Source organism: Mytilus galloprovincialis, chromosome 8 (genome assembly GCF_965363235.1).
Source record: "Mytilus galloprovincialis chromosome 8, xbMytGall1.hap1.1, whole genome shotgun sequence".
In the NCBI taxonomy this organism is placed as follows: domain Eukaryota; kingdom Metazoa; phylum Mollusca; class Bivalvia; order Mytilida; family Mytilidae; genus Mytilus; species Mytilus galloprovincialis.
In genome coordinates, this window is record NC_134845.1 from 10,118,500 (window position 1) to 10,134,972 (window position 16,473).

The window sequence follows — 16,473 nt, forward strand, 5'->3', positions numbered from 1 at the left end:
AATTTTACTAAAAAAACAATGATTGGATTTGTTGAAGTCAACACACTTGAGGGGGGGGGGGTAATTATAATACATAAAAGTAATGAGGTACATTTGTAATACACAACAGTCAACTACACAAGCTATAGAGGTAATGCCTTAAAATACTAGTCTTAGTTTTATCATCGCTACACAGCCTTTAATTATATGCAACAACTCATATGATAAAGCAAGCACAACATAAAGCTTGAGTAATTGTTTATTTATAAAGTTGTATCAAACACTAAAGATACAAGAGATAACAACAACTCTATCAAGTGTATATTTATTTTTTTTATTGCTGACGACCTTCATAATTTCTGCAAATTAGAAACTTAAAAGAAATGGAGTTATGTACAGTAGATTCACCTATCTACATGGAAACATAATTTGTGATTTTGATCTAATCAGGAATTTGGTGAATAACTGTACTTGTGTCATTTTGACATTTCTTAAAACCTATCTATTGCAAAAATTTTAACATTGTTAATAGTTTTTCAGAATGAATTCCTTAATACTTTGTACCTTTAAAAACTTAAAACCAAATGTGAATTGTTTCAAAATTAAATGCTTGGCTACTAGTATTTCATCTTTCAATAGTTAACATCTATTGAACATATTAATTTCTCTGCAAACTTAAAGGCTCTGTATACCTCATTACTGTGACGGGCCAGCTGACTGATGTATGACATATGGTCCTCACGGATGGCCTCCAGATTGGCAAGTAAGTTAGACTGTGGACTAGGATGTGAAGATTCACAGGCTGGCCACTTTCCAGGGTCAAAGTTCATACTGTACTTTATATAGTGGTATGGATTTATCTGCATGTCTCCATATAATGGTACAACTTCAAGTTGCTGGAAAAGATAGATTATAGGTATTCTTACATAAAAACTGAATTCATCACTTGTAATCAATGGGTTACAAGAAAAAAGAAATTCTGAATAAAAATATATGAATTACAGTAAATAGGATGAATCAAAGAGCAGATTGCTCTGAGGGATAGGATTGCCATTGTTTTCATTGATACATGTATTTTCAAAAATAATTCAACTGCAGATGTAAAATGCGTAATCTGAATAGTTATTCAACTTTAAAAATAGCCAATCCTCGATACAAGTGTATGAACAATGTACTTATTGTGTTTAATTTTTGAACTATCAATTCCAAGTTTACTTTCCACAGCAGTCACTGAGAGTCAATGGAATGGTGAACCCAGAGCAACCATTCAATCTCAAAATGAATCTGATACCCCTTCAAGTCAAGAAAACTATATGCATGCACATAATTACCTAAACCGACCTCCATTTCTTTATGGAAGTACAATATCAAATATCAGTTTCATAACAGTGACATATAAGAAAACTCTACTTCAGTTCTTATATGACAGAAATAGATTTATCAATGGGAAATTCCCTCTGACGTGTTTCTAAATTTATAAATACTGCTTAATCCTGATTTTCCGTGTTGTTAAAAACATGCATACAAGTTGAGGGAAATATCGAAACATGAAGATTATGAAAAGAACATTATAGGACAGTTGTTGAAATTCAATCATTTTGATTTTTTTAAATTTAAAGCAAGACAATCTCAAGAATCTGAGATGTTCCTTGATGTTTAGAATAAAACAGTTGACGTGAGGGCATGGCCCTGAGTCAATGGTATAAGTCTACAGATTGCTTAAAAGCAATCGTATCCCAAAAACTTGCAAGATAAGTTTTAATTTTCTATTTTCAAGCCTGAAAATAAAATAATGACCATAAATCAGATAAACCAAGTTCAAAGATAACTTCAAAGGAAAGTTTTCTTTCCTATCTGTGAATCAATTAACATAATACTAATCTTAAGAAAAATAAAACACTTTTTCATCAGTAAGAACAGGAATTTTTATCAAAAGTTGTTTTCATGTTATAATATTGGCAGATAATTTAGATTGAAAATACAATGAGAGTAACAGGCCCAGGGGGATCTGAAACATTTTGAAAAGAAGATGTGTTTGAATAACATGAATGGACCCTGTTGCACACCAATAAAAAACTTGATGCCATTTCTAGGAATGGATATTTGAAAATTAAAGTTCGTAAAACTGTTATTTTCATAAAATTTTCAAAGTCCAAAGCCTGTAATTTTGGCACAAGTCAGTGGAGTGGAATCAAATGTAAACTTGATGTTAGTCTTTTATTCTTACCTTTAAGTATTTGTCTATTTTGGTTAAATTGATTCTTTTCTTGGAGTCCATTTTATAGATGTTGTTTTGTTCATTGTCAATCATAAACAACCCACAAGCCATCACCTATGGAAGAAAATAAATACTGAATTGTATTATACATTATACATATATTATAAACAACCCACAAGTCATCACCTATGGCAGAAAATAAATACTGAATTGTATTATACATTATACATATATTATAAACAACCCACAAAGTCATCACCTATGGAAGAAAATAAATACTGAATTGTATTATACATTATACATATATTATAAACAACCCACAAGCCATCACCTATGGAAGAAAATAAATACTGAATTGTATTATACATTATACATATTATATTACTGTCGTCCTTGGTTAACCATTATTAAATATTAAATCAGTCTATTGTTCATGTTGTTGTAGAATAGCATTGGGAATTTTGACAATGGCAGTGGGTTTATTCTATCAAGTTTTTTATTTTCTAATTAGTATGCATCATGTGCATTACATTCTGTAAAATTGATATTCAAAGAACCTATACTATATAAACATAACATTTCCATTCACCATCTAGGTTTTCTAGACAATTTTCTATTCTAGCAAGTTGCTTGTGACTCATCAAATATATAATACATTATGACAAATCACCAATATTTAACAAAACAAGCAAAAAGGTGCGAGAAGCTTGATAGTTAAAGGTATTACCCTATTATGACTACATGTAACAGTCATTACCTACTACAAAGTCAGACGACCTAATGATGAAGAGCATACCTTAACCAACATGTATTTCTCTGATGGTTCCAGATACAATCTACTTTCATACATGTTGACACATATGTTGATGACATCAGCTAACAATTCCTCATAACCAGGTGTGGACTGGAGGACTTCTTTTAGCATGTCTCGGATTTTGTTTTGTGTGGCCAGGAACATGGATAAATTCTGAGATTCTTGTAGAGCTTGCGGGTCAGCGATTACCTTCAGGAACTGTGCAGCCCTGAAATATCATATTACTTTAAATATGTCAATAATAACAATATAATTTCTGAACGAATTACAAAATTTCTTAGCATAAATGCTTTTAGAACTCAATTCATTTTCAAAATAGAACACAATAAAACTTATTTGTATATGGTAACCAAGTAACATTTAAGTAACATTTCACAAAAATACAACAACTTATAATTAAAATTCATTGAAAAATATAAAAATAATCTAACATGAGGTATCAAAACATGACAGCTAATAAAATACACTTTAGCAATACATACAAATATATATATATGTCATATGAAAGACGTATTAAAACAAATACATGTAAACAAAATAATGAAGCTATGATTTAAATTTTAAAGAAAAGTAGTAAGAAAATAAGTAAATAAGTTTCAGCAGTAACAACAGGATATTCTTCATAAGCAAGAGTTTAATGAAGAAATAGAAAAAAATATATCGTGCAATGCAAGTTATTATTTAAAAAAGAAAAATACTCACCAATTCATATTAATAGTTATAAGAACCGTTACAGAAAACTCTTTTATATGATATCCAATTTAGAACGTGTCTATGATATTTTGTTTGTTTTGTAGTTTGGATTGAATTTTCATCTTTTTTTTGGTAGTAATTGCAATCATTATACTGAAATGTGATTTTAAATCTATCCTTTATCAAACAATTGGATAAAATGAGTGTTTTTAAAGGATTTTACACGAACTTTATTGACATTTTGGTCAAATTTCATGTTGCTTTATTATCAGTAAAAAAATATTTGACACTTGACAAAATAAGGATGAGAGAGGCAAGGATAAATTTTAGTTAGTCCAATAATGTGAGATTGAGAAGAGTATTAATCAACTTGAGCAGATTGCTCTGAGGGATACGATTGCCATTGTTTTCATTGACACATGTATATATGTAGCTGGATAATATTATTTTCAAAACTAATTCAACTGCAAATGTAAAATGTAATTTACGTAATCTGAATAGTTACAAAATAGCCAATCCTGGTTAAAAGTGTATGAACAATGTACTTAGGCCTATCGTGTTTTATTTTTGTACTATCAATTCCAAGTTTACTTTCCACAGCAGTCACTGAGACTCAGAGTGAGAAAAGTATTACACTGCATATCTTATCACCTATTTTCCTACGTTAATTCTAGGAGAAACCCCATTCCTAACTCTTTAAATATTTAATTTCCTTTGGGTCAGTGATCATGACTCCTTTACGTACACATTCCTCGATTTAAATTGCGATTGTTTTTAATATATTACGACGTTTAACGACAGAACGAGTTAATTTTTCTCAACGTAATGTTTTGATTCAGAATTCACGGAACTGACTTCCGGAAGGGAGACAACTCGAAACGATAATATGGAAGACTCCATTTCGCCTGAAGGGGTGTTGAAAATAAACCTTAACGATGTGGACTAATTTATTTTAATTTAAATGATGCATATGATTTAAAATTATGCAACAACAATAACCCTCAATAGCAGACACACATAGAAAGGATCCCATGAGTTATAAATTAATCAATCGAGTGGGGAATCCAGGGCAACCATTTAACCTAGTACCCCTTGAAGTCAAGAAAACTATATGCATGCGCATAATTACCTAAACAAAGCCTGTAGTAAGAATGTATATTAAACCTAAATGGTTCTCTATTTTTTTTATGGAAGTACAATATCAAATATCAGTTTAATAACGGTGACATATAAGTAAAACTCCACTTCAGTTCTTATATGACAGAAATAGATTTATCGGAATTTCAGAGAACTCTCACATTTTTATCACAACTGGGGAATTCCCTCTGATGTGTTTCTAAATTTATAAAAACACTAAATATAAATACTGCTTGATTCTGATTTTCCTTGTTGTTAAAAACACGCATATAAGTCAAGGGAAATATCAAAGAATTTAAACCAAGAATTCAAAAAATATATTTGAAACAAAAACAAAGATAATTTATAAGAAAATTCATGCTCTACAATTATTTAACGCCAACATAAAAGAAATATAGCTATTAAAGAGAACTGAAACAAAACACTTCTAAATATTAGTAAGATCACCACAACAAATAGTCACAATCAGACAGATGCAGAAAATTAAAACCAGCATATTTATTAATAATTGTCTACCAAAACAAAAAAATTGTTCATTGTACACACATTTTTACTCTAAACTAAAATTTTTAGACGAGTAACTTAATAAATAATTACTCATTCTCTATAAGCTAAATGAGAGATGTTTGTTTTGAGGAGACCTCTATATTATACCCCCATGGACACAGATGCCCCTGCTTGCATACAACATTTTAAAGGGACATTGCTCAAGAATAATAAAAGTGGCGCTACCCAAATTTGTACTTGATCTGAGTTTTGTTGTAATAAGTATTGTGTATAGGTTCCATAATGTTTATATGGGACAAACTTAAGTTACAGAACCGAAACTATTTGCAATTTTTCCATCTATAAAGGGGCATAACTCTATAACGGTTAAAGTGACACCACCAAAATTCAACATTGATCTGTGTTTTGTGGTAATAAGCATTGTGTATACATGGTATAAGTTTCATAACATTTGGTTGAGGCAAACTCAAGTAAGGGAACAGAAGTCAATTATTGGACGTACATATAGACGGACAAGTGTAAAACTTGATGCCACCTCCGTTACGACGGGAGCATAAAAAGTTGTCAAGAAGAAATAACCCAAAATGAATTCCATAAAAACCATAAAAGGGTAAAATAGAAAACTTTCAATAGCAACCAAATGTATTCATTTATATTTTCTTTTAATTCAGAAAAAATCATTCTTCATGAACATTAGAAATTCTCCTTTGTTAACTAAATAACTATTAAACACAACATTTTAAGATTAGATTATTTGTTAAAACTTATCTGCATCTGGGTGATTAAGACTACAAGGCTACTACACAATTAAGTTACTATCCCCTAAACTGCAATGTCCCCAAAACAACACACACACAGACCCTCACCTCCTAAATGCTGAATAATCATTTCTGATACTGGCTTTCATATTTTTTAACTGATCTAGCTCAGCAAATGTATTAATGAACTTCCCCAGGGTCAATAAATAGGCCTCAGATACAAAATCATTTCTTTTCTGTATGTGACACAAACGTTTCACTTCACCCCCAAATCGTTCAATGGATTCACGCTGTAAAGTATAATTAACTGTTTTATAATATATGATTTGGAACTTCAACCCCAATGACTTTAAGAATGGATCTATGCTCATTCTCTGTGGAAAAAAATCTGAAATCAAATTCTGCATTTGAGATATGTTTAAATTCTTTTTATTACCACTGCACCCTTGTTAGCTTATAAATATAACCAACTCTCATTAACTTGAAACAAATTAGATGTCTAAATCATTATACCAACTTTTTGAAATGATCCTCCACTAAGTATTTAGTAACCGCAAAATTTTGTTCTAAATCGTTTTTTAAAGAAATTCTTTGTGAAATTTATTCTAATATCTTCTAAAGTTTCAGAAACATCAGTTTTTTCCATTCCAAATAAAGAGAGTTGATTATATGTATCATCCATACAACAACAAATGTTTATTTTGAGGTTGTATGAAATACTTTTAGAAGTGCTGCCCCACTCTAATCTCTATAAAACAATACATTTATTAATTCCTATAGCTACTATACATTTCCTATAAAAATTATCAAATTTGGCTAATGAATATAACTAGCAAATATTTTAAACCAGTGAAAACAATGACATCAAACATATCACGAGTAATAAATAAAAAATTATAACATTCAAGGAAATTTTAAGCTAAAGATACTGATTTCATAATAGAAAAATGCTTAATTATTAAAAAAAAAGTTTCTGAAGAATTAAAGCAGACATACTATCTTTTAATATATATGTCCAAGGTTGATTGGTATTGTGCAAATATCATTCATAAGCATTAATTTTATGAATATCTGATATTTCTGATTTCATATTTTTACTGGTAGTTTTTATGAATAGCTTATTCGTTGGGCAATATAAAGCACAGATAACATACATGGAAAAGAATAAAAGATAATTGTAAAGTAATCAGAAATGATGCTGCAATTTATAGAAAATACATGCAAGAAAAGAAATGTGTAAATGGGAAAAACAAACTTGTGAAAAAAAAATAATTATAGAAACAAGCAACATGACATTTATCAAAGTTCAGTTTTTTTACAATAAATTTGAAATTCTATCTTTAATTTTTGTTTTTTCAAAATCAACATTATCTGCTTAAATCAAATATCAGTGAATTATCTTTAATTTACTGAAAATCTTGAATTCTTTCCATTTGCTCCAAAACTGACTGCTCAGTAAAGCAAAGATGGTTGTATTTCACAAAATTATTTTTTAAACTCAAAAGCTGCATTATTTAATATGTATGCAGCATAAAGGTTTTTCAATCAAAAAAGTTTTCCTCTGTCTTATAAAGTGAAGCAAATTCTTTTGAATACAATCTAATATTAATTGTTCTCTATAATTGAAAACAACAATTTAGTATTAGTTTAAAATGCTGAATATTTATCACCATCTTGTAAGAAAACTAAGCAGTCACATGGCATGTGAGTAAAAAATGTTACATATCTTCCACGGTATGTTGTATATATAGTGTATATCTTCTGCCTATGATATGTCTGCTCAGGACTCACCTTCTAAAGGCAGAGTAATCATTACTGATACTCGCTTTCATGTTTTTTAACTGATCAAGCTCAACAAATGTATTGATGAACTTTCCTAAGGTCAATAAATAGGCCTCAGAAACAAAATCATTTCTCTTCTGAACGTGACAAAGACGTTTTATCTGCTCACCAAATCTGTCTATAGCATTTTTCTACAAATTAAAAGACATATAAATTCTGATCAATTTTGGCTTCTGTTATCATAGTATTCCTTGTTCTGAAATACAAAAAGAATGTTAAATGTATCCATATAACATGCGAATCATTTAGCATGTTTAGCAGTATCTGAAACAATTAAAACATACATTCTCTACCTTATTCTATGAATAATTTACCAGTCAATACTCATATTTATTAAATGTTGTTGGCTGAATGTAGAGTGACAAAAAGTATAAATAACTCATGAATAATCAAGAAGAAAACAAATTATTGTACACTCATTTGAAGGTACAGATTGATTACAAAGGAAATTTTGTTTTTTCTAAGATGAAAGTTATCATTTAGTTTGAGGATTTATTTAAAGGGAATCACACAAAAAAGAAAGAAGATCATATAGTGGCAATAAAAAATGTAAGCCAATAGGCAGACAACATTGCGGTGACAAAACTACATGTATTTGCTCGAAAACATATCACTAATTCTTTCAAAGCCTACACATACAGAAGAAGATTGAGATTCAAGAAAGCTAGAATTTAAATGTTTTAAACTAAATATGAAAGTAAATGTAACTTCCAGAAAGATGTTCTAAATGATTGCCTAAAGTATTTATTTGAATAACACTTCTTTTTAATACCTATAAGAAACTATGATTTAATAACAGGAAATTGTGTTATCCAAATCTGAAATGTCAAGGTCATTGTTACAGCTACATGTATCAAAATATTATGCAATCATCTTTAAAATGAGACTTTGTTTTTGTTCTGAAGTTACAAGCAATGTTTTAATTGGCAACACAAAAATCATGTGAAAGGTTATATTTTATTTAAATCTAAAAAATCCATTTGCACCCCCCCCCCTCCCAAATTATAACATGTAAATATTATGTTTGCAAGTATTCTTATAAAAAATAACTTATGACAATGCTTTATACTTCTTATTTCAGCTCTTATAATTACCACAAAATACATAAATTCCATAAGTTTTGACACTTGTGGATCCAGGACTTCCACAATCTTATTGTAAATCTCTGATCTGTTAGGTTGTTCATTACTTTTCACCTGAAATACAAATATTTTTTTACAGCTTCATTTATAGTTGAACAATAATTTTGGCTGACATCCTCAGTAGTTGGTGTATAGTCATCACATTGGCAATCGCACTACAATGTACATCTCCTTGTCTTTTTACTAATAGAACTACATGTATTAGAATTTATACTGTAGTTTTATTGGTCACTAACTAGTAAAACTTTTAAGGGTACTGCTTAAATCAGGCCCTATTTTTATAATTATTTATATACATGTTTGAAATATGATCATATCATTCCTCAGAGTAAATGCCCTTGAATATGCATCAGAGTGCAAGGTAATTCCATGCTTCTGACCAACAAGGTTAGAGACAATGGTCTGATTTTTGTTTATAGTCAAATTTGTTATTAGGAAATTAAAAAAAATTTGATGAATGGATCTCAAAGGTTTTCCATACTTTTTTAGAAATGAGACCCTGATCTGTTTTTGGAATAAAATAATGTTGTGATAATATAAATATGTTGGTTTTTTCATTAAATAGATTTACATTTTGTTATGCTTGGGTTTAATAGCTTACTATGAGACATACATTTTTCTCATTCATGAAGGCTGTACAGTGACTTACAGTTGCTTCAATCTATGTCAACCTAGAATGGGACTGACAGACTAATTTACTACTAATGAATTGACAGACCAGTAAATGTAATGCCCCTCTTCCATTACCCTATGGGAATTGATTTGTTAATATACATGTATACTTGTATCTTAAAGTTCAGTATATGTGTTATCATTTATTCTATTTACCTGCGGTAAGGCTCTAGAACAGCATCTCCATGTGTATAATATTGCAGCAAACTCTTGCCCTTTCTCTAATAGCTTGTTCTGTAAAAATATATGATCAAGTTTATACAGTGGCAAAACTCATAATTACTTTGGTTACCCTTATCAGGCTGATCTATAGTACAATTCAGGTAATTTTCAGTCTTGATGGTAGTAGTTCACAGCACTGAGAATTATAGATTTGGCAAACCTCATAAATGATGAGCTTTCTTTTTTTCAAAGAATATTTATATCAACATTATTGGTGCTAATTGAAAGTGTTCACATTATTGCACTTCAAACTATGTTCCTGTCCCAAGTCAGGAAGGAGCCTTTGACCTTTGTTAGTCTTGTATGATTTTAAATTTTAGTTTCTTGTGTATATTTCAGAGTTTAGTATGACGTTCATTATCACTGAACAAGTATACATTTTGTTTACGGGTCAGCTGAAGCACGCTTCTGGTTCATGAGTTTCTCGCTGCATTGGAGACCCATTGGTGGCCTTCTGCTGTTGTCTGCTCTTTGGTTGGGTTGTTGTTTCGTTGACACATTCCCCATTTCCATTCTCAATTTTATATGTATATATTGTACATACCAAATCTGCATGTACTGTGGCCTCTTCTATATACTTGGCAACCCCAGTGACATAGGCATTTCTATCCTCGAAATTAGTGTCAAAGTTAGCTTGGTAATGGATGGACAATGACAGGCCTTCTATACAAGGTTGTTGATCAGGTAAAGGCAATTCATCCAGAACATCTACATTCTGTAGGGCGTCTGTCAGGGATATCTTGTCTCCAGACATTTTTTAAAGCTAAAAAAGAAGAAAATTTATTTATAAATGTGTGGGATAATAGCGTCATATAATCATATATTAACAGAGATAGGTGCGGCAATGAGTTTTGAAGAATTCAAATAGGAGTTACAGTACTAGTAGTAGTATGAATTAATTGTAACTTAGTACATTTGACAATATTTAAGGATTAGAGAATCATTTTGTTTAAAATGTTGAATGAACACCAAGGAAAACGTCAAAATTTCAAATTGACTAACAACATTACAAGTTCAGCATATACATGATATGCATTTTGTACATGTATGTACATCAAAGGAATATCAATAAATGTCATCAGTTTGTGTGTTTTCCTCTAATCAAATATCTCCTGCTGGTACATCTGTAGTATGACTATGAACAAAAGAAATAAACATGTTAATGTAGCATTGAAATAATACTCATTATCTTTGAAATGTAATAACTGATTTTAAGTACAGTTATGTATTCATGATATTTGAGTAAATTGTATTTGCCCAATTGAATGTGAATTACAGATGCATCCTGTTGTGTTGAACTCGCTTGTGCTAAAAACTCTAATGAGTAGAACTAATTTAAAAGTCTTAGTAAAATTCTGTTTGATCAATGCATTTTTACCATTGATGGGTAGAACTTGGTTGATTTGAATACTTGGTTAAATCAAGTTTTTATAGTCCATTTGATATAAAATTAATGTACATTGATCTGAGGTATTGAGATTCAAAAATATGAATTTTAATAAAATTTATACAGATGCAGACCTTAAGATACATGTAACACTTCAATTGATGTATTTTATGTAACTTAATCTTTTTCAAAAGATACATTCCAGCTCCTTTGTTTTACAATGGTTGTCTTGATATGAGCTGGATCATCCCTACAAGATTACCCTAGCTTGCGTTTCTTAGTTCTCCATGCTTTCTTTTGTTCTGTAAAATGTTGGCAGCAATGTCAATTCCATAAAAAAACTTTAAAATATTCCTACAGAAAAGACCTATCAAAATTTTTGTTGAAAACAATCCAGTGTCTATTCTGGGAATTGAACTCAAGGCCTTTAGCATACAGACCCAGGATGATTTGATGTCAACTCTCAGTAAATTACTGTAACAGTTGGAAGGCAAACGCCTGAATCTGACAGATAGAGGTCAATTTGTCGACAAAAAAAGAACCCGTATGTAAAATGTTTACGCCCACAAACAGCGCCACCTATATTTTTTTCTACGGCATCTTTAAGAACGATGTCCCATTCTGTAGTGAATTAAAACATTAAATTAACTAAAACATAGAAAAGTAAGTGTAAAACACAAATTGAAAGATATATTTGCAGATGACTGTTTATGCATGATACGCTGGCAATGTGCGCAATGTCCTTTAATCCAAGACTGAAAATTAGTTTGTTTCCTACGTCAAGATGGCGGATTTCAATGTTTACATTTTTTCACCTATTTATAATCTGACAGAATTTCGTATCCAATCATTTATTAGCAATTTTATTATTGATTTTTGAAGATCATCCAATGGCATTTGCCGTTAGAAAGTGGCTACACGTTACCAGCCGTCGTTACAAAGTAGCCATGTGTTTTGTGGGGATACCTTGGGAATGTTGTGTATTCAAAAGTTACGGTAAAAATCAATGTTATCTTCCTTATATTTCCATGCATACACAATTTATAACAGCAAATACATTCTTAACAGACCCCATAACGTAAACGGACATATTTAACTGTCTGCTTGAGCAAAAATTCGTGTAAATAAGCCTGATGGGTCGTTTTCAAGCACAGCAGACAAACACGTGGTAGATTGTTTATGTTTGACAGTTTGTTTACTTGAATTGCACGTTGATGTTACTATATACTTACCAATAACCTTTATGGTGTTATACTTCCAATAGTTATATAATAAATCTTACCCAAGAAATACGTCTAGGTAGGTGCAGGGACTTCTTTTACTTGGTCCTTAACTAATGAGGGTGTAATGATACATTACAGCATTTTTTGCATTTGATATATTTCATGGACATGTACATTTTGTGTACACAAAGAACAATAAAGTAAATGAACGTACATGGGTTTAATTCCCACCCTAGGAATACATTTTGACTCTCATGACAGGTTGGAACAAATAGAGCAGATAGCAATTGACAATAATGTAATGCTAAAATGCTGATTGATGGGGTCAAATCATCAATATAATTTTTTCTAGTATACAGCAGCTCCTCTAAGGGTTAGTAAGGGTACTTTACTAAAAGTCCAGTGGCTAAGTCCTGTCTTTTTTGCCTCTGATATTTTCTAATTTATATTATAATTTCTAATATTCTCTTGTGCATGTAGTAAGGCAAAAGCTATTGTTACTCTTATTTTCCTCATTTGCCTTAAAACAATGGAATGTATTAATTGTTGATGTATGTCAAGTGACTTGTAATTTAACTGTCACTGCTAACAGAGACATGGACTCTGGTGATAAGTTTCCAGGCTGTTATGTCATTGGCAACTATACCATAAATGTCAGTTTCCCCTTTATAAGTTTTTAAGAAAAGAATTTAATTATAATATAATAATAAGTTAAAAAAAGTTGTGAAAAGTTAAGCACAAGTGACAAATCTAATTGGCTTTTTATTCAAGAAAACCTAGAGGCATTGAAAAGTGACTGTGTTGCAATTTAAAATAAATGGTTTGAACTCAGAAAGTTATCAATATATATAGAGAGTACAGATAATGTTTTAATTGGGCATTTGGGAATATTTGCCTGTTAATTGAAGATATAATTATTATATGCCTTTTCAAATATATGTGGCTCTGAACTAGCTGTGGTTTAAAATCTAAGAATGGAGTTGGTTATCTCCATATTTATCTGATTTATATCAACATCATTGATCCATTATATATACACATATATAAATCATTGTAATACATGTACATTACTTTGCTCTTCATATGCCCTTTAATTTGAATAAAATATCTTGTCTTATACCACAATTATTTATTTTAGTACTGACAGGTTAACTCTTAAAAGCATTTGTAAAGTAAGTGAGTTGATGACAAGCTTAGTCAATGATTGTAAATCCAGATAATATCATTTTTTTTTATAAAAGTAAATAATGTGATTAAACTGGTTATCTCAATTAAAAGAACTGACATTCTGCTTTGATACTGTGAGATTATTTCTGATATCAGAATAATAAATTTCTTTTTGAACTTTGTCCTTTTTCAAAAAAATTCTGAACATACTGTATTTAAGTGAAGTCAGTTTTGTTTTTGTTTAAGACTACTATAACATGGGAGGTGACCACAATCTCTATGTTATACATTGAAGTAGTCTCAGGTTTTTGTAGTCCAATTGACTATGCATTTTAGTGCAGGTAAATGTGAATTTGGATTAAATTTGAAGTTGATTCAGTATATCTAATGACATAATACCACTATTTTATTTCAACTAAGCATTTTCAAATTTTATTTACTGGTCAGCTGATGTTATTATCCAATCAATAATTGATTACCAAGCACTTAACAGTTGGTTGCAGGACTTTTGAATTCAAATATAAGAAAGAAGAAAAAATATAAAGCAAAACTTCAAATATTTATACATATAACAGGATTTATGATAACTGCAGGATATATCAGATTACAATACAGCTTTTGTTCAGTGATCTTTGTGTTGATTATTATGTTTTAAATCCCTTTCTGGTTCTTTGAATGTTCAGATTTTTTCTCTTGATTAAGGCAAGCAACAGAACTTGTACAACTTATGTAGTTTCTTATCTCAGGGTGAATCCAGAAAATTTTAAACATAAGTGGTGGTATTCTCAACCAAGGATAAAAAGGAGGGTTCCAACTATATGCATGATCCCATTCAAATGCATTAATCTTCCATAAAAAGAGGAGGTTCCAATCAGACTCCCTGAGATCTGCAACTGTATCTTAAAGCAGCTATAATAAAACAAAAATTGTACATGTACTTCTGGCTACTTCAGATTGATTTTATTTTCAATCTATGGTAATGGTCACAATTTTGAAGACTATATACATGTATTTCCTTTTTTCCCCCATATTTTTGTTTAAATGTAATCTTCTGCTTCTGCTTCTATTGTTACACAGGTTCTTCTGACAAATGACTGATAAACCCATCTTGTATCCTTGTATCTACTAAAAGGGTGTTTGAGAATATATACAATATATTCAAGTTTCAGAGAGTCGGTCTGATCAGAGACATATATACACATATATGTCTCTGGTCTGATATAAAATGTTGGTAAGTGTCTTCTTTGGAAGTGTTCAAAAACCTGTAAGAACTTGAACTTCCATGACTATTTTAATGTTACAACAGTAGAGGAACATGGAATATTGAACGGTATTCAAGAACTCGTCGAAATAGATCTGCAATCATTAATTTTACTCATATTTACTATTGTGAACTTGCAATTTCCTACGATGCGCGTATCGAGTTATCTCCCTTTGATCTCCGCTTCGCCACGAATAATCTGACAGAATTGCGTATCCGGGGTTTTTGTGATCTGATATTGTAATATTAGGAGCAAAAAATGGTTTTACTTCATATTTTATACCTCTCAACACGTTACCAAACCTATTTAAGGATTTATTAAGGATTTTCCGTGGACCTACGCAAATTTTCAGAAAAAAAGTTTCACTTCGCTCGTGAATTTATAACATTTTAACAATACTTTTTTATTATAATTATATAAAATAAGAAAGCTTATTCAATCTAGAATTGAACACTTTGGTTTTTATTAATGTACGAGTATAAATAAGACGATACGAGTCCAAAAACCACGAGGCATGCACGTTTACAAAAAAATCGTAAACTCTGACCTTTTATCACGTGACCAATGTCTTGAACTTAGAAGCCATTAAATCGTTTGCCGTTCAACTGTAAATTTTACATAAATATATATATTCATGACAATATTTCAACATAATTTTACATTGTCAATGATTGTGACTTTTTGTGTTGGGGGCTCCTAAAGGGAATATACTACATTGTATAGAGTAATATATATAAAGAATATTATCACGATTATAATGTTTATTTTTAACATGTTTTGTTATGGAGCCTTTTTTTTAATACATGTAAAAAAAAATATATGTCTGTTTTTAAGGTTACATGCTTTAAAAAACAAGAGGCTCTCAAGAGCCTGAATCGCTCACCTGAATTTTTTTGGTTTAATCTCTCATCAATGATTATTTTGGCTTTTCAATTTATTTAAATGTTCTTTGAATCGTCCTATTTTCTTCAAAAGCAAAAAAAAAAATCATTTTCTCCTATGTTCTATTTTAGCCATAGGAGCTATGTTTCTTGACATACAAGGAAATGAAATATAAAATTTATACTAGATACTCTGAAACTCTAAAACTCATTTAGCCTAAGTTTGGCTGAAATTGATACAGCAGTTTCAAAGGAGAAGATTTTTTAAAGTAAGTCAACATGATGAACAAATTGTGAAAAAAGTCTTTAAAGGGCAATAACTCCTTAAGAGGTCAATTGACAATTTTGGTCAAATTGACTTATTTGTAGATCTTACTTTGCTTAACATTTTTGCTATTAACAGTTTATCTGCATCTATAATAATATTCAAGATAATGACCAAAAACTGCAAAATTTCCTTAAAATTACCAATTAAGTGGCAGCAACCCAACAATGGTTTGTTTGATTCATCTGAAAATTTCAGGGCTGATAGATCTTGACCTAATGAACATTTTTACCCCATGTCAGAT

At 30.4% G+C, this 16,473-nt stretch overlaps 1 protein-coding gene across 4 annotated transcripts in view; it reads right to left on the reverse strand.

The window, feature by feature from the left end:
* Nucleotides 1-16,473, reverse strand: part of LOC143085045 (cytoplasmic FMR1-interacting protein-like) — a 53,752-nt gene that overhangs the window by 30,002 nt on the left and 7,277 nt on the right. For 2 of the 4 annotated variants that reach the window (XM_076261187.1, XM_076261185.1), the window contains exons 2-8: nt 10,529-10,747; nt 9,919-9,996; nt 9,043-9,144; nt 6,215-6,396; nt 2,994-3,219; nt 2,207-2,311; nt 672-875 (exon numbers count right to left, since the gene is read on the reverse strand). In XM_076261187.1, the coding sequence (XP_076117302.1) occupies nt 672-875; nt 2,207-2,311; nt 2,994-3,219; nt 6,215-6,396; nt 9,043-9,144; nt 9,919-9,996; nt 10,529-10,738 (1,107 nt within the window). In that variant the 5' untranslated portion in view covers nt 10,739-10,747. Of the gene's footprint in view, nt 1-671; nt 876-2,206; nt 2,312-2,993; nt 3,220-6,214; nt 6,397-7,897; nt 8,080-9,042; nt 9,145-9,918; nt 9,997-10,528; nt 10,748-16,473 lie in introns of all 4 variants that reach the window. The other 2 variants (XM_076261186.1, XM_076261184.1) reach the window with 1 other exon arrangement.